Genomic DNA, 20,543 nt, shown 5'->3' with positions numbered 1-20,543 from the left:
CATAACGATTATAGAAAATATTAGAAGCTTATTAGCTGGAGGATTTAGCGAGAAACGACACAATCAAAGATAATTTAAGCTTTGAATTTCCAAGTTTCCATTTCCTAAAGTTTCTTAAGTTTTGAATTTGGATTCTATGTTTTGATGAGTTTTTGAGTGGTTCGAAACTTGTGTTTTGATGGTTTTGGACCATTGAGATAATTGAGAACTTTGTTTTTGGGATTTGGATATGTTTGGATAGGTTTATAGAGTGTTTTTGAAATGTGAAAAATAGAGGTTTTTGGCTGGTTCTAGGTCGGGCCACGACCCTGTTCTTGGGTGCTGCGACCCAAGCTTAACGAAGAAGAGGACCTGGCTGATGGGCACTTAGGGCCACGACGCTTGATAGGCGTGCTGCGGCGCACAGCGTAGACAGAAAGGAGCAGGGGCCTCTGTCTTCGGTGGGTCGTAGCTCAGAAGCTTGGGGTCGCGACGCTTAAGGGGAATTTGTCCTTAGGGAGGGTTTTGAGTGCGAGAACTCAAACCTAAGGGCTTGGGGTCAATCCTACTACCCAATTTAGTAGGATTTGACGTCCCAGAGGCTAAGACTCGATTAAGAAGCCTTTATTTACGCATTATTGATGGGATTTTATACTTGGTTGTGACTAGGTTATCGCTAGGGGCTCAAGATCAAGATCGTGCTCGAAGGTTGTTCTTATTTTTTCATTACACTCGAACTTGAGCTAAGAAAATTGCACCCATTACGTGATGTACATGATTAGGGCTTGGATCAAATGTTGAATAAAGTTTTGATTGGGCATTGGTCCCTGTAAATGCGCATGATTATGATTATGCATGTGATTATTGATGAAGCATGTTGAGTGCTCTATATATGGATATTTGTTATATGATGAATGCTTATATGCTTTATATATTTGAGAAAAGCATTGACTTATCAGTCAAAGACGGCAATAACATTGAGCGCTAGTCGTAAAGCATTGACTTATGAGTCAAGGGCACCAATAGTGTGTTGAGCACTGATCGATATGATTAGATCTAATCAGAAGAGCGTTACACGCTCGTTCGACACAATGGTCGTAGAAAACCAAAGCGCTTGACTAGCTCTATGGCTAGTTACTTAGAGCTAGGGTGACTTTATGGTCACATAACTAGGGCAAAGGACCTCGGGTTGACTCTATGGTCATCTATTCAGGGCAAAAGACCTCAGGCTGACTCTATGGTCATCTATTCAGGGCAAAGGACCCCAGGTTGTCTATATGGTCATCAGATTAGGGATGCGAGCCCCAGAATGATTCCATAATCATTTATTTGTACTTGTATGCACGCATGAGTAGGTTATTACTGCTGAGCATGCTAGATATACATTTGAGTCTATATACATTTTTCATGCACTTGTATTGAGTTTTCTTGTTGGGCCTTGGCTCACGAGTGCTACATGGTGCAGGTAAAGGAAAAGGAAAGTTGGACCAACCATGAGTTGGAGAGCTTAGGTGGTGATATGTACATATGCGGCCGCTTGCCCACCACGACCAAGGTTTCTTAGAGGAACTAGGGTGTCACCGTATTTTTGCCGCTTAGGTCAGCTAGTTGTAACTCTTGAATTGTAATGACCTTTTTGGAACTGTAAACAACTTTGTAAACGTTATTATGGGATCTCATGTACAGTTTAATGTCTTTAATGAAACATCCATTCCTTTTAACATAAGTTTTTAATCCTGGACCAGTAACCACACTTAGATACACGTTTATGGCCTAATGACTCATTTAACGAGTTAAACACTATTTAAAATACACAGTGTAACGGTCTTGGCTAACCAGGACGTTACAGTGATCTCAAGTAGTTTGATCGCGCTTTGTTTATAGTAAATCGCTGCTTGCCCCTATTCCTCACTACTTGAATGTCATTAAAAATCAAAACTCATTCCCTATGTCCGTTGGTTATGTACTGGCACCCTGCTCTGCCTGCGTGCATTATTGGGTTGATTAGAATGCGTCTTAATCTCATTTCTTTTCTTTCTCGTACCCAGACCTATCACAAGCGAAAAAATGGGCTTAGAGCATGGCCTTAGATGTGAGTTGAGGACCCTGCTCTAATCTACTCTAGCCTGAGTGAGATAGCCAGCCCACTTCCTGTGTGGTAGTGATGCCTGACTAGAAAACAAGAATTCTCGGCCAAGCAGGAAATTGATTCCTTTGAATCCTAAAATAAAGGTCAGGAAAGTCAAGGACAGAAAGGTCACAGTCAACAGTAAGCTGGAAAATCTATTAGAGATTGCACGCTCATGTTTGCAGTCTTATATGATCTTTTTTATTTTTATGTTTTTTGTTCCTTTTTCATTTATTAGATCAAAAAGATGATTTGTGTGTTGCTTTCTTCTTTCCTGTAAATATATATATATATATATATATATATATAAATTGCCTCTTTGACAGCTCAAATTAAAGTAGTTTCACTAATACCTAAGTCTTATCTATGCCCCGCCAAAAGCTCCCAGCAAATATTTTGTTTATATTATTTTTCTTAAAATCATTTCAATACAAAAAAAAAAAAAAAGTCATCCATTCTTTCTTTCTTTCTTTCTCTTCAAGTTTTAGTCTTTTTGACCCCCAAAACTGAGTTGTTAATTAGACTAGAAAATAGAGAAGAAGAAAGAACAAAAAAACTGAGACTTTTCCAGAAAAATTGCAGATTGAGAATTCCAAATGGCTAATCAGAATTGTAGAACTACAACGACAACATTAAGCAAAGGAACTACATCATCATCATCAAAAAATTCTAAGTTCATCAAATGTGTGACAGTTGGTGATGGTGCCGTTGGCAAGACTTGTCTTCTTATCTCATACACCAGCAACACTTTCCCAACTGTACAAACTTTTCTTCTTCTTCTTCTTCTTCTTCTTCTTCTCTCTCTACATATAATATATATATAGATATAGATATAGGTATACATATGGTTTTGTTTGAGATGGGATTTTAATATATTTCTTGACAGGATTATGTTCCAACTGTTTTTGACAATTTCAGCGCCAATATCACAGTTGATGGAAAGACAGTGAATCTGGGTTTGTGGGATACTGCTGGTAATAAATATTCTCTGTTCTGGCTTTTCATTTTTCATTAACAATGGAAGTTTTGGTCTTTTATTGTTAGTTTAATTTAGTTTCTCATTCAACTTTTTCATAAAACAAAGGTATTTGATATGTAGTTTCTTATGTTCTATATCTATACTACTGTTTTTGTTTATTCATTCATTGATATGTAAAAAATAGTAAAAAGAAAAAAAATTACCATTGGAATCTGACAACTGAAAGTACAAATGCCTTTTAAAAACATAAAACTTAACCAATAAGTTTATAAGAGATATGCATGGTCAGTTTAGGAAAAATTAGTAATTTCCATTTAATAAAAATGGTTTTTATATTTACTACTTCACCTTCTCAATATTGGTCTGTTTTTCTGATATTATCATGTCCAATTCATTAAAGCGTATTTTCTCAACCAAAGGTTGTGACTATTCTAGGCAAGGAAATTTGGATATATCTTAATAAATATTAGTGCATAGAATCCTTAAAGAGGAGTTGTCATGTTGTCATCATGAAATTTGGTACTAAGCAAAAACAGAAACAAAATTATACACATTTGAAATTATATATATCCATGTGACAGCCCAAAAAGAATTTTTCCACTAAACTTTATTTATCCTTTAAAAATCCAATATTAGTATCTTTCCAGTGCATAAAGCTTATTCTTTTTTTTTTATGACAAAATCTTTCTTTATGTAATAACAAACTCAGGTCAAGAGGACTATAACAGACTGAGGCCCCTTAGCTACAGAGGAGCTGATGTTTTTCTTCTTGCTTTTTCCCTTATAAGTAGGCCAAGTTATGAGAACATATCAAAGAAAGTAAGCTTATTTTGATCTTTTTCACTTGTCTTAAATTATTATTAAGAATCATCTTTTCATAGGGGTTTTAGTGAAATGAATAAACTGATTACTTTCTATGTCTCTTACATTTTTTTTTTTTATGTTGGAGAAGTGGATCCCAGAGCTGAGACATTATGCACCATCAGTGCCCATTATTCTAGTGGGGACCAAACTAGGTGATTTAAATAAAATCTTCTTTTAATTTCTATAAGATGAACTTGTTACACTTTTGAATGATCTTAATTATAAGTTTGTATCCCTAAATACTAATGTAATTATTTTCTAAATATGAAAAGATTCAATTATCAATATCATTTCTTTTTCTTAAACTTTTCTCTTTTGAGTGGGGTTGGCCCTTAGATAGGCTACAACTACTCACATTCTTAAAAACTAAGGAAAAAGAAAACTAGGCATGTGCTTCCCACAATACTACTGTAGTTTCTAGTATCCATCATTTGCTTTTGTCTGTCTCTTTTTTTTTTTTTCTCTCTGTTTTTTTTTTTTTGGTAAAATGTATGTCTTTTTATGTTTATGAACTGATTTTTTATTTTTGGGTAAAATTAATCTAGATAGCACTAACTAACACTCCCTGTCTCTTAAGAAAGTTAGTTAAGTTATTCTTTTAATATTAAAAAAAAGAATCATGCTTTATTATAATATATAAACAATGATAATTATTTAAATTTATATATTTGTAATCAGAATTATGCTGATAAATAACTTTATTTATGAAAGTTTAAGTATTGTTATCTGTACTGAAAAGGGATTGGTTAATTTTACGCTATTTTTTGTAATTAAATTAAAATATTATTTATAGATATTCTTTTTTTTAACTGAAATTTATTGATATTCTTGAAAATAGAAACAAAGAAAGTAGAAATTAGACAATAAAGTAAAAACTAAAGGTAATTTTGATACAAAAGTTGATGGGGAACTTGATTATATTTTTTTTTAAGAAAAACAAAACTATATATATTATAATGGGTAAATAATTATTTGTTACTTTGTGTTTTATTAAAATGCAGACTTGCTACCTTATGTTTTTAATATTGCTCATTCGGTGTCCTATAATTTAAAATCGTACATATTTGGTACTCTAAATTCAAATTTGATCAATATGACCAAACTGACATTAATTATATGAATGTGTGCTTAAGTAATTAAATTTGAATTTTACATCTATATTGTTGAGGGTAAATTGGTAATATTGATAATTTTTTATTGATGAAATTTGAGTCTAGAATACAAAATATATATGATTTTAAATTACAAAATATCATATAAGCAATATTGAAAACATAAGATACCAAATCTTAATTTGATAAAACAGAAGGTATTAAATGAGTATTTACTATTTATCATCGTAGAAGTGTTACGTATTTATAAAAATTTGTCAATTCCGTTTGCCTAGAAATATCATTAATTTGGTTATGGCAGATCTGAGGGAGGACGAACAATTCCTAAGGGATTATCCTGGAGCACATACCATTTCTACACAGCAGGTATGTCTATATTAAAAAAAACAGTTGGCTAGTGGTTGTTTTTAATTACTATTTATATGTAGTTTTAATATTTTTTGTACATTAATAAGTTCCAACTTCATCTTTTTAATATGATAGTGTATAATGTTGTTATAGGAGACTTCTTATCATTTTTCAAGAAATTTTAGATAATTTAGAATATTGAAATCAAAATTTAAACAGTTTGTTGCATGTGTGCTTATTTTGATATTTATAAGTGTTTCCAACAAGTTGTTTGCATTCTTGTTTCCACTTTTTAAATTATCTAGAATTTTCTGAAAATTTGTGAAAAGTCTCTTGCAACTATATTTTACACCATCATGTAAAAAAATTAAAATAATATATATTATATAGAAAAACACAACATACTTTTGGGAGATTTGAAATCTTCATTGAAAAAATAGATAAAATATTAAGTATTATATATATATTTATAATGGATTTTTTTTATTATTTTAATCTAATGTCATGATATCACTTCTTATAGATATATACCAATTAAATGTAGATTTCTATACAAAATATATATTGTTTAAAGAATTGTTTTTGGGTAGTGATGGTTTCTAATGCAATATGTATTTTTAATATTTTCGATATATGAATAAGTTGTAATTCTATTTTTTTTACTGACCTTTTATAAATTTTTAGAAAATTCCAAATAATTATAGATACCGAAAATCAACATTTAAATTGCTCATTGTACTCGTGAATAAATATTGAAACAAGCACGAGTGCAAGAAATTGTTTGAATATTGATTTCGGCATTCGAAATTTTCTGAAAATTTGTGAGAGGTCTCCTGTAATTACATTATACACTGTCATATAAAAAATATTAAAATTACAACTTACTTATGAACCAAAAATACTAAAAATACATATAGATAGTGATTAAAAATAATCACTATTATAATGGTAATATTGTTTAAATCAAATATATATTAAACGACTCATTCATTTTGCTCCCTTATCTCTATGTCATAAAGAATTGCCTTTATTTCTAATATAAGTAGGAAGTTATGATAATATTTCAGTGTTTTATTGTGTTTAATGTTGTTCTGTACTTTTTTTATGGTCTTTTAAGGCACCTTATTATGTTTCAGGGTGAAGATCTAAAGAAGCAAATTGGAGCTACGGCCTACTTAGAGTGCAGCTCAAAGACACAAGAGGTGCTCATTACTCATATTAAGAATTGAAATGATAACAATAAAACACCAATATTTGGATCATAAATCACTTTCACATTCAACCTCTAAAATTTTATGCATTCCACATATCTAATGATTTATTAAAATGCATTTTAAATTTAAGTACTTGACAAAATAGTCTTATTTTGAAATAATCACTTTGCACATTTCCTTCTTTTTGACAGTTTTGTTGTAAAATGGCATTTCATACACATTCAATGTCATTTTTAACATTAGTAGTGGAAGGACTCATATCCAAATTTACCTTTTTTTTCACGACTATAGTCTTTCCTTCCTGAACCTTAGTGAAAGGATTTACAACATTTTCATTTTAGAGAACAAAATCTCCCTAGATATTTCGAATCAAGCAAGTCTCAAGAGTCTTTTTTCTGTGCTTGCTTCTGCTGGAAAAAATTTGACAAGTTATATCGGCAAAACAGAGCATATATACAAAGATTCTTTTTCATAATTTTTACTATTAGTAAATGTCCATAAATCTCATGATAGGTACCCAAAGATTCATAGTGAACTTCGATGAGAGCTTCTCTTGAAGTAATAATGCATTGATCGAGTCGCTACTGGAGCCACAAAGGACTATCTAAATGGATTCTTTTTTGCCGATAAGCTCCAATTGCAGCGTAGGAATTGCCAAAAAATGGTTCTTTTATATATTTATAGGTATTATCACCAATTCTTTCATTTTGAGGATTTCTGTGATTAGAGATTATACATATTTGCACAAATACATCGGCGATTGCCACTCGTTAATATATAGAGCCCAATAAGCATATCTTGAGTTGGTACGGAAATGGGATCCCCAATAGCTGGAGACAACAGATTTGTAGGAGAAAACATAAGTAAACGAGCCTCTGCTTGAGCCTCTAAAGATAAAGGCACATGGACAGTCATTTCATCTCTATCAAAGTCTGCATTGAATCCCTTACAAACTAATGGATGTAAACAAATAGCATGTCCTTCTACTAAAATGGGTTGGAAGGCATGTATGCATAATCTATGTAGAGTGGGCGCCCTATTCAGCAATACGGGATGCCCTTGCATAACTTCCTGAAGTATTTCCCATACAACTGGCTTTTTTCTCGAATTTTTCTCTTAGCAACTCCTATGTTCGAAGCAAAATATTGTCTAATTAAACCACGAATTACAAATGTCTGGAAAAGTTCTATTGCTATCTCGCGCGAAAATCCACATTGATGTAATGAAAGTGAAGGACCTACGACAATGACAACACACCTCAAATAATCAACCTGTTTTCCAAGTAGAGTCGCAAGAAATCTTCCCTTTTTTCCTTCAATTACATCTGAAAATGACTTGTAAACCTTATTATGATTGTCTCGCATTGGTTATCCGCAGATTCTATTATCAAGAAGGGTATCTACAACTTCCTGTACCAATTTCTCCTGACATATTACTAATTCCCCCGGCATAGATCTACTTGTTGTTAATAAATCGATAAGAGAATTGTTTCGATAGATAACTCTTCTATAGAGTTCATTGATATCTGAACTCATTAGTTTACCTCCATCTATTTGAATGATTGGTCTCAATTCGGGAGGAAGAACTGGTAATAGACATAAAACCATCCATTCTGGTTCTATATTTTTTCGAATAAAATTCTTAGCTAATTCTATGCGTCTAACCGAAAAAATCCTTTCTTCTTCCAACTTTTCGATATTCCCATTCATTACCCATGGGCCCTTCTTCCCCTAGTTCTTTCCATTCTGCTAACGAAGAATCTATAATAATCTTCAAATTCATATTGGCTAATTTTTCTCAGATAACACCTGCTCCAGTAGAAATTTCTCGATTTCGAAATGCATCGAAGCTGTGAGTAGTAAAAAAAGGGGGATGCTATATATACAGGATTGGATTTCATATTCGAATGAACCTCGTAATCGTAAAAAAGTAGGTTTTTTTAGCTATTGGCCTAGCAAAAGAAAAATTTGTATAGGATCTTGTAGGATCTCCCCCTTTCAAAATCGGACATGAAAGTTTCCTTTCATTCGGCTCAAGTAGTTACACCAAATAAAACCCCCAATCTACTCCTTACTGAAGTTCCTAAAGAAGATCAAGCAACATTTCATTGATTCATTCTTCTTTATTGATTTTTTATTTATTTATTGGCTTTTTATTATATTTTTTGAATTCTTTTTTTATTGAATTAGTAATTCCATTAAAAAAAGAAATGAAATGTGAAGTTCTTGAGTAGTCTACTTCCCTTCGAATGATGAATCCCCTTCCTTAACTTAAGTAAACTTAATTAAAGTATATAAATGCCTTAGATTTTAATTCATAAGGGATTTACTTGTCTATGTATCTTTCCATTCAATCTTTTAGGTCCATACTTCGCCTCGTCATTTATGTCACGACGTCCTTAAAGCCTATATGCGATGAATAAACTCCGACAACCATGAAATTTTTGCTTATTTGGACAGAAACATAATTTCATTTCTTTCTAAACGAAAAGGAATGATTAATTACACATAATATAAAGAAATAAGTCTTTTTTTTTTCACGAGGTATAACTATAAAAATCGATTTATGTGTTACTTAATTGACCATAGACCAATTTACTTTTTTTATTTGGGAGCATTGAACACGCCTATAATTCTGAGTTTCATGTTACTTTTACCAAGAGACATGTCAAATATGAGACATCCTAATTCGATTGAATGGGATGACAGTTTCTCATTCTGCATTTGTAATATAATTTTTATCAAATCACACATTGCAGTATACCAGGCATTCTAATTCTTTAAGTGACTTATCTAAAAGATTTGCGATATAACAAGGAAGACGTTTCAAATACCACACATATGGGTTACTGGGCATGCCAGTTTGATGTAACCCATTTGATATCTTCGTACTCGAGAGTCAACAAACTCGACTTGGAATTGTTCACAAAATTTCGGGCCTTCTTTGTCATTTCCAATCACTCCATAATTTCCACAAGTACAAATCCCACTTTTTATAAGCCCAAATTTTTTTTCACAAAATAAGCCATCTTTTTCAGGTTTATTGGTTTTGTAATGAAAAGTGTGGGTTTTGTCACCTCTCCAATTATTTCTCCATTAGGTAGGATTTGTTTGGCCCAGCACTTATTTGTTGAGGAGAAAATGATCCAGTTCGAAGTTGTTGGTGTTTATATCGATCGATCGTAGAAGAAAAATTATGATTCCTTCCGATTAAGTGTCCTTCCAATTAATGTGGAAGTTCTTCTCAGATACAAGGAAATGATTCCATTCCAGTGCCAAGGATCGTATTTCTCGAACGAGCAATCGAAAAGATTCTGGAGCATCCTCGTGTTTAGGTATTGGTCCTCCAATGATCGCAGTACCAAGTGCTTCTTAGCGAGCTCTAATATGATTCGATTTATAAGTAAGCATCTCTTGTAAAATCTGAGCAACACCAAATCCTTCTAGAGCCCAAACTTCCATTTCTCCTACCCGTTGTCCCCCTTGCTTGGCCCTTCCTCTAAGGGGTTGTTGTGTAACAAGTGCATAATGTCCACTGCAACGTCAATGTATTTTATCATCAACTTGATTAATTAATTTCAAGATATACAGTTTTCCTATTATAACAGGTTGCCCAAAAGGATCCCCGTTCTTCCATCAAATATTATGTTTTTTCCCGGATACTCGGGTTCAAATACCCATGGATTCGCTTGTTGCTTACTGGCTTCATATAATTCAGAAAAGACTAGTTTTCTCGAAGCCTCTTGTTCATATCTCTCATCAAAATGTGCTATTCGATAATGTCTATATAGCAACTCCCCCGCTAACCCGAGCGAGCATTCAAATATCTGTCCTACATTCATTCAACACCTTGTCTAGAATGTTGTTTTACAAATAATTATCAAAAATTATTTTGCAAAAAGACACTAATAAAAATATATTTTCACCAATTACTTATTTAAATATTATCTTTTAGTTTCGTCTTGATTTCATATCAAAAGATTAACCTCATAAGAAGAGTAGCTCAAACCATTTTTTACCAACTCATGAATTATTACATAAGTAATTTCTAATTAATTCTCATTACTTGTACTTGGTTACTTAATATTAGTCAATGATGAGGGTACATTAATTTCTCATTGATTGTGTTCCTCAAATTGCTATGAATTCAAAGAACGTAACATAGCATAAGATAGAGAAATTTATAAATGTTGTATTAATTTGATTATAAAAGACTTATTGTTGAAAATGCAGAATGTGAAGGGGGTATTTGATGCTGCAATCAAATTGGCTATGCACCCTCCAAAGTCCAAGAAGCATAAATCAAATCGGAAGGGCTGTAGTGTTTTTTGAATATATAAATATATATATATATATTTATATATTACTCTCAATTCAAATGTACTTCTATTCATTCTTTTCTTTTTTGTGAGCTCTCTCTCTCTCTCTCGCTAATTAATGTGTTTTTTACAGAAAATTTTATGTGTTCATATCTGTTTTGATTCTTTCTCTTTGAGTATGTATTGTATAGTATATATATGTACGTGTTCTCAGTTTATTAGAACTCAAATAATCTTATGTTTATTTTAGATTTGGTTGGTTAAAACTCCAAATTGTACTATCAATGAAAAATTATATTCTAAGTAGAACATTCCTAACTTTTACTTTGAGTAAATTTTAATAGTATGGAGCAATGCTATGAGATATTATTACTGATCCCGGGCATCGCACATTAATATAGACGACTTTATATAATTGGATTTAATTATTTTTTTGTTTCATTTTTATGTATTTTCATGTTTCAACCCAATAAAAATAAGACAAATTAGTGAAAAATATTATTTTACATATTTAATAAATTAACAAATATGGTGTTTTAATTGAGTTTTAACATGAAAACACATAAATGGGGACAGAAAATCTATTCCTATATTATGTGGGATCTACTTTTTATTTAGAATCAAACACTAAACATGACAATTAACAAAAATATTATAAAACCAAAAATATGAAAATAAAAAACAGGAAAAAAAAAAAGAAAGAAGAAAAGTACTCTCTTAAAAAACTTTAAAAAATATAATTGGAAAACATATAAAAAAGTTATTTGAAAAAACTAGGGTCTAATAATAATAATGTTTTTTAAATTATTGTACAATAGCTGAATATTGATTTCGTGGATATTATTGTCGTGATCTTTCTTTTAATTAATCATACATACGTATATACCAAGTTCATTTTAAACTATTTTTTAAGAAAATGACAACAAATTTTTTTGGGTATATGATTTTATTATAATAACACTAAAAACATGATATTTGCAGATTCCACTTATAAATATTGATATTAATTAATTTGTTACAAATCAAAGAATCTCGTAATTATTATTTAACATATTATGACTCATACTTAATTGTGGTTAGTAGAACGTAGCTATCATTTTTTTTCTTCTAATTTTCAGGGAACGTAGCTGTCATATTAGTTGAATGAGTATTGCACTTATTTCTTTCTTTTTATATATATATATATATATATATATAATAGAAGCAACAGAGAATCCACATTTGTTTAGTTTTAAAGTTGTAGATAATGTCTACAATTTTAATATATATACAGGTAAAAGTAACGTGCAATGCACGTTTGCCTAGTTTTAAAGTTGTAAACATAGTCTATAATTTTAATAAAAATTAGTTCATTGTTTTAAAATATACATATATATATAATAGAATAAATTATAGTTCTATAGTATATATAAATATTTATATCAATAATATCTACATATATGATATCTAAACACAACATTGACATACATATATATTTACATGGCTACATGACATATATATAAATTACAATAATATTTAAAAAAAATTAATAATAAAAATAAAATAAGAATAGAAAAGTCATAGTAGATATTAGTTTACATAAACTATTTTTAGTTTCTCGTAATATCTTTGTGTGAATTTGATGAAGAAAAAAAACTTCAAATCACTTGATAATGTTTACAATCTACCATTAAATAAATATTCTGTTAAATATAATAATATTCAGTTAAATTTAACGAAAAAAATAAAAAAACCTTAAAACTAAGAATTTCCGTAATCTACACACTTTTATATAGAAGACATATGACATGAGATATTTATATATAATATTATTAATTTAAATAAATAATTTGTAAATATCTTATTTAAATTTAAACTAATAATCAACTAAAATTCATAAATTGAATAAAAAAATTAAATTAAAAGTGAAAATAAAAAGAGTACTTTGAAAATATTGAGGTATAAAAAAAACAATTTGAATTCCCAATTTTAAGTACGAATATGAAATTGACACTCTACCTTGATATATAGCTCCCCTAATTATCATGAAAAATATGCATTTATATTAACTAGATACAAACAACGTGTAGTACGCACGTTTGTTTAATTTTATTTATAGAATTTATTAATTATTTTTATTAAATTTATATTAATGTCATATAAATTTTAAATAAATATCATATTTTAATTAAATAATTTATTTATTTTTGTTTAAGTTTATGTTTGTTCTAGTTTTTTAAATTTGAGAGTGACAACAAGAGATTATATATTATATGTTTAATATAATATTAAATATTATACGTGGATTTTAAATTTAAGTTTCTTGCTAGTTTAAAAAAAAAAAAAAAATTTGTTACTAATTGACCGTTTATTATATTATATGTTTAATATGATATTATTTTAATAAGTGAGTTTTAAGTTTAAATAAATTTTATTTAAGTTATAAAATGTATGATTTTATTATATTTAAATAATTATTATTGTAAAATATCTCAAAAATATCTTATTTTGATTTTTTTAATTATTTATTATTTTAAAATAATTTTCATTGTACAATATCTGAAAAATATCATATTTTAATTTGTTTCATTATTTATTATTTTGAAATAATTATCATTGTAAAATATCTCAAAAATATCATATTTTAATTTTTTTAATTATTTATTTATTTTATTTAAGTTTAAGTGTTTACAAACTACCGTTAAATGTAAGAATATTATCTTAAATATAGGAATATTCCGTTAAAATTAACATTAAAAAAATAAAAAACTATTAAAACCAAGAATTTATGTTATCTACACACTTATTATATAGAAGAGATATATATAATAAAATGAATTATATTTATATCAATACATATATGACATTTAAACACAACGTTGAAATAAATATATATTTACATAATTATATGACATATATATAAAATATAATAATATTTAAAAAGAAATTAATAATAGAAATAAAAAAAGTCAACGTAGACAATAGTATACATGCATCAACTATTTTTAGTTTCTAATGTATCTCATAATGTCATTTGGTGAATTTAATGAAGTCACTTGATAAATATTAGAATCAAATTTATAATATAAAAAAAAATGATATTTTTGCATTTATTATTTTTAAATAAATATGATTTAATTATTTAAATTATCATAAAATATCTTTAAAATATCATATTTTAATTATTATTTTTTTGTTTAAGATTATGTTTGTTTTAGTTTTTGAATTTGGCAGTGATAACAAAATATTATATATTAAGTTTACAAAATATTAAGTTTAATTAAATTTTATTTAAGTTATAAAATATATGATTTTATTATTTTTAAATAATTATCATTGTAAAATATCTTTAAAATATCTTATTTTTAAGAATATTATGTTAAATATAAGAATATTTCGTTAAAATTAATGGAAAAAAATAAAAAATCTTTAAAATTAATAATTTTCGTTATCTACACATTTTTTTTTTTATATAAAAGAGATATATATTTTAAGGTGTGGTGTTAGTTCAGCCACTTAATCTGTTATGCTGATGTGGTTTTCTGTTATTGGCTGAGACTTTATTTTGTTAAGTTTAGATAGTTAATTCTGTTAAGGAGAATTAGCTATATATATACTTGATAACATTGGTTTAAGAGAGATATATCGAGAGAAAAGAAAAGAGATTTTAGAGGGTTGTAAAGAGTTCAAGAATTTCTGATCTTGATCTCTCTTTGGAGTGAGCTCTCTGTGTAATTTCTGAAGCAAGTCTTCTGGTGTAATCTTTTGTATTGTTCTCAAGATATTTGAATAAAGTTCTCAGCCTTTTAAGGCTGTTCTACCCCTTGGATGTAGGATTACTTGTAATCCGAACCAAGTAAAATTCTGGTGTTGTTTTTGCTCAATTTCTGTTTTGTTATTCTCTGTTTCTGTGTTAGTTCTTTTGTTGTTGTTTTACAACAAGTGGTATCAAGAGCCAGGTTCCTTTGGAGGATTCAAGAACTATTTGGTGATCATCTTGGTTGATCAAGAAACAGAGCAAGAAATGAGTTCAGCAAGATTCGAGGTGGACAAGTTCAATGGAGAGAATGATTTTGGCTTATGGAGAATCAAAATGAAGGCTCTTTTAGTTCATCAAGGCATCTCAGAAGCTTTGGATGAAGAGGAATTAAAAGCAATCAAGGATGATAAGACAAAGAAAGAGACAGAAACAAAAGCACACAGTGCAATTCTCTTGAGTCTTGGTGATGAGGTTCTTAGAGAGGTCTCTCATGAAGAAACAGCTTCTGGGTTGTGGAACAAATTGGCATCAATATATCTCAAGAAGTCTCTTGCAAACAAGCTTTACCTGAAGAAAAAACTCTACACACTTCGTATGGATGACTCAAAGGAGCTGAGGAAACACTTGGATGATTTTAACAAAATTATCCTTGAGTTGGCAAACATTGGAGTGAAGATAGATGAAGAAGATCAAGGTATAATCCTTCTCAGTTCCTTACCTAGATCTTATGAGCATTTTGTTGATACTATTTTATATGGAAAAGAAACACTAACAATGGCAGAAGTAAAGGGTGCATTAAACTCAAAAGAAATTCAGAAAAGATCTGAAGAAAAAGCTGAATCCAATGGTGAAGGTCTATTGATTAGAGGCATATCTGACAAAAGAGAGTTCAAGAATCACAAGAACTTTAATGGCCATAGGAGTCGCAGTAATCACAGATCAAAGTCAAAGTTCAAACCAGGAAAAATCTGTAACTATTGTAAGAAAGAAGGACATTATAAAGCTGACTGTTTTCTGCTCAAGAACAAGCTGAATCGAGATGGAAAGAGTGAAAAGGGTGAAGCAAGTATAGTATCTGATGGTTATGAATCAGCTGATGTATTGGTGGTTTCAAGTGAAAAAACAGGTGAAGATTGGATACTTGACTCTGGGTGCTCTTTTCACATGTGTCCCAATAGAGATCTATTTTGCAATCTTGAAGAAATCTCAGGTGGATCTGTTCTTTTAGGGAACAATAAAGCATGTAAGGTGCATGGAATTGGATCTGTTGTAATTAAAATGCATGATGGTGTAAGTAGAACTATTACAAAGGTCAGATATGTGCCTGAATTAAGAAGAAATCTGCTCTCTGTTGGAGTCCTAGCATCAAATGGATGCACAGTGAAAATCGATGGAAGTTGTATGAAGGTTCTAAAGGGATCTCTTGTGGTTATGAAAGGTGAATTCAGAGGAGGTCTTTATTTTCTGACAGGGAAGTCTGTTGTTGGATCTGCAGCAGTAGCTTCAAACAAAGATGTTGATCTAACTCAGCTTTGGCATGAAAGACTTGGGCATATTAGTGAAAGAGGAATCTCAGAATTATTGAAGCAAGGGGTTCTCAGTGGCAAGCTTGATTTTTGTGAAGAATGTGTCTATGGAAAAAGTTGCAGAGTGAAATTTGGTGCTGGAATTCATAACACTACAGCCCCATTGGCATATATTCATTCTGATCTCTGGGGACCAGCAAAGGTATCATCTTTAGGTGGAGCAAACTACTTTATGAGTATCATAGACGATTACTCTCGGAAGGTGTGGGTGTTGCTTTTGAAAACTAAAGATCAAGCTTTGGACACTTTCATTACTTGGAAGAAGCTGATAGAAAATCAAGTAGGACTGAAAATAAAGAAGTTAAGAACTGACAATGGCCTTGAATATTGCTCTAAGGAATTCAATGAATATTGTAGCAATTCTGGTATAGCAAGGCATCACACAGTCCGAAATACTCCTCAACAGAATGGCTTGGTTGAGAGGATGAATAGAACTCTTCTAGAAAGAGTGAGGTGCTTGTTGAAAGGTGCAAATTTAGAAAGGAAATTCTGGGGAGAAGCTGTTACTTCAGCAAGCTACTTAATAAATAGGTGTCCTTCAGTAGCTTTGAATTTCAAAACTCCTCAAGAAGTTTGGACAGGAAAGAAACCATCCTATGAACACCTGAAAGTGTTTGGATGCACTGCATATGCTCACATTCGACAAGACAAGGTTGAGCCTAGAGCTGTCAAGTGCATGTTTATTGGATATCCAAATGGTGTAAAAGGATACAAACTGTGGTGTTTGGAAGAAGGTTTCAAGAAATGCATCATAAGTAGAGATGTTGTTTTCAGAGAAGATGAAAAGCCTATGAAGGTTGAAAACAAATTGACTGATAAGGCAAAACAGAAAAGGACTCAGCTGGATATTGAAACTTCTAATCAACAAGTTCAGATTCAACATGAAGAAACTCAAACTGACTTGAGTAATTATCAGCTTGCTAGGGACAGAGAAAGAAGAGAGGTGAAAGCACCTGAAAGATTTGGATATGCAGATTTCATTGCTTATGCTTTATCTGTAGCAGAAGAGGAAATTAGTTCTGATCCTATAACTGTTCAAGAAGCCATGAGTAGACCTGAAAGCAAACTTTGGAAACAGGCCATGGAAGAGGAAATGAGTTCATTACTGAAAAATGAAACTTGGATTTTGGTGGACAAACTAGAGAAGAAAAAGCTGATAGATTGTAAATGGATTTTCAAAAGAAAAGAGGGTATACCAGGAATTGAAAAGGAGAGATACAAGGCTAGACTTGTAGCCAAAGGTTTTACTCAAAAGGAAGGTGTAGACTATAATGAAATTTTTTCTCCAGTTGTTAGACAAACATCAATTCGGGTTATATTAGCAAAAGCTGCTAGGGAAAATCTTGAGGTGGATCAAATGGATGTGAGGACAGCTTTTCTCCATGGTCAGTTAGAAGAAGAAATCTTCATGAAGCAGCCTAAAGGATTTGACAATGGAAATCAAAATCAAGTATGTTTTTTGAAAAGGTCTTTGTATGGTCTCAAACAGGCTCCAAGGCAATGGAACATTAGATTTGATGAATTCATTATCAAAATTGGTTTCACCAAAAGTAAGTATGATCCTTGTGTCTATTTTAATCAACATGTTTACTTACTTCTATATGTTGATGATATTCTTATAGTTGGGAAAAATAGAAGTGAAATCACAAAGCTGAAATTAGATTTGAGCAATGAATTCGAAATGAAAGATCTTGGAAAGGCAAAGAAAATACTTGGAATAGATATTGATCAAAGTGAAGCTGGTATTATCAAGCTATCTCAGGCAGGCTATTTAAGGAAAGTTTTAGAAAAATTTGGAATGGATAACTCTAAAAGTGTGTCAACACCTCTTGCTCCACATTTCAAGTTGTCTCAAACTCATTGTCCTAAAACAGATGCAGAAAGGGAACTAATGGAAAATGTGCCTTACACTAGTGCTGTGGGTAGCCTAATGTACGCAATGGTATGTACTCGGCCTGATCTTGCTCATGCTCTAAGTGTGGTCAGTAGATATATGGCAGATCCTGGAGAAACTCACTGGACAGCAGTTAAATGGATACTCAGGTACATTAAAGGATCTCTCAAACTTGATCTTATTTTTAATGGCAATACAGGATCATAAGGAGAAGTTGTAGAATATGTTGACAGTGATTATGCTGCAAATTTGGATACAAGAAGGTCCCTAACTGGACTTGTATTCACAGTACTTGGTGGAACTGTTAGCTGGAAGTCAAATTTGCAAAAGGTAGTTGCCTTGTCAACCACTGAAGCCGAATTCATGGCTGCTACAGAAGCTTTTAAGGAAGCTTTATGGCTCAAAGGTTTGACATATGAGTTTGGTTTGAATTCAAAAGCCATTGATATCTATTGTGACAACCAGAGTACATTACATTTGATCAAAAATCCTATGCTTCATGAAAGATCTAAGCACATAGACATAAAATTTCATTTCATCCGAGACATTGTAGCAAAAGGAGAGATACAAGCTAAGAAAATCAGTACTGAAGAAAATCCAGCTGATATGCTAACTAAATGTGTCAGCCTGCAAAAGTTTAGGCACTGCCTAAACTTACTCAACATCAACTAAGAATTGTTGAGCCATCTTTGGCTCAGGGTAGTTCAGCTCATATATATATTTTATTTCAGATAAAGTGACTGATCTAAGGTGGATTTGTGGTGTTAGTTCAGCCACTTAATCTGTTATGCTGATGTGGTTTTCTGTTATTGGCTGAGACTTTATTTTGTTAAGTTTAGATAGTTAATTCTGTTAAGGAGAATTAGCTATATATATACTTGATAACATTGGTTTAAGAGAGATATATCGAGAGAAAAGAAAAGAGATTTTAGAGGGTTGTAAAGAGTTCAAGAATTTCTGATCTTGATCTCTCTTTGGAGTGAGCTCTCTGTGTAATTTCTGAAGCAAGTCTTCTGGTGTAATCTTTTGTATTGTTCTCAAGATATTTGAATAAAGTTCTCAGCCTTTTAAGGCTGTTCTACCCCTTGGATGTAGGATTACTTGTAATCCGAACCAAGTAAAATTCTGGTGTTGTTTTTGCTCAATTTCTGTTTTGTTATTCTCTATTTCTGTGTTAGTTCTTTTGTTGTTGTTTTACAACATAAGGTACTAGTTCAAATTGAAATATTAAGCAACACAATTGCCAAACATCCCAGAAAAACAATTAAATATATATATAAATTTGTAATTTTTTTTTACACAAGATAAATATCTGTAGATTTAAAATATAATCTTATAAGCTATTGAGTTGAGCCCTCAAGAGAATGGATCCAGATCTTCTAAAGAAAATTTTATGTCAATCTTTTATTTTTTCTTTTTAACAAGGAAGAAAATTTTATATTTGAAATGAGATCTCCCTTCATAAGTAAGTTGTACAAAAATTAAGTGGAAAAATTTTCTACACCAATCTTGATAAATTCACGAACCATAACATTAATTACATGCATACATATATGTAGAACCCCATATACATATAGATGATTAATTAATGGCTTTGTATTATACTGATAACCATCTAACAAGTGAAAATCTTAATAAAATACATAATAGCTTGTAGGATTTTTCTAGTAGTTTTTTTTAGCTTTAATTTATTGATAAAAAAAAGCAGAGAGCTTCTTAATAAAATACTCTTATTAGCTAGCTTCTGTTGACAATAAATTAACAATAAATTAAGAAAACTTAATCATGAATATTGCTATAAATATAATAATGTTACATAATCAATTTCTTATATCATATCATCACAACCAATAATTGTGTGATGATTTCACATTCTAGCAAGTGAACTACCGATGAAATTTGGTGAGACACCTTGCATAAATTAATTAATCAAGTGAAACAATTAATAAAATTAATTTAAAAGGAATACTTACATTATTAATAAAATAAAAAACTTAATGCTAGCTTTCAAATATTGGGTTATCACCTTTCACAGGGTTTGGTAATCTCATTAATAGCTGATTGGGACATTTATAAAGTGTATTTTATATAAACCTACCTATATATGCTGATTGGGGCATTTATTAAGTGTATTTTTTATAAACCCGCTTTAAATAAATTTTGATTAGATTAACAAGTCAAGCAAAAGTCTTTGTAGATATAGAAAGTATAAACTTTAATTCTCTTAAATTCTACTATTCTTCCTTTTTGACTATTTTTAATCGAAGAGACAGATATATGATGAATTCATAATAATATATATACTTTTTTCTTTTATTTTTTAAAATTATTTTGTATCTGTTTATCTAATTTTGACATGCAATATTTTATGGGTGTAACTAT

The 20,543-nt window shown here is 30.4% G+C and overlaps 1 protein-coding gene across 2 annotated transcripts; it reads left to right on the top strand.

Moving 5' to 3' along the window:
- Positions 1–2,410: 2,410 nt before the first annotated feature.
- On the top strand, positions 2,411–11,241 carry LOC133803145 (rac-like GTP-binding protein 5). 2 transcript variants are annotated; one of them, XM_062241103.1, is made up of 7 exons: positions 2,411–2,865; positions 2,994–3,081; positions 3,796–3,905; positions 4,039–4,102; positions 5,364–5,428; positions 6,547–6,612; positions 10,857–11,241. In XM_062241103.1, the coding sequence occupies exons 1-7, from the start codon at positions 2,704–2,706 to the stop codon at positions 10,953–10,955; spliced, it is 654 nt and encodes a 217-aa protein (XP_062097087.1). In that variant the 5' UTR covers positions 2,411–2,703; the 3' UTR covers positions 10,956–11,241. The 2 variants fall into 2 exon arrangements, with proteins under 2 accessions (XP_062097087.1, XP_062097088.1); XM_062241104.1 differs by lacking the exon at positions 10,857–11,241 and adding an exon at positions 7,138–7,512.
- The last annotated feature ends 9,302 nt before the right edge of the window (positions 11,242–20,543 follow it).

This window comes from Humulus lupulus, chromosome X (genome assembly GCF_963169125.1).
Source record: "Humulus lupulus chromosome X, drHumLupu1.1, whole genome shotgun sequence".
Lineage (NCBI taxonomy): Eukaryota > Viridiplantae > Streptophyta > Magnoliopsida > Rosales > Cannabaceae > Humulus > Humulus lupulus.
This window is presented reverse-complemented; position numbering and strand designations above follow the sequence as displayed.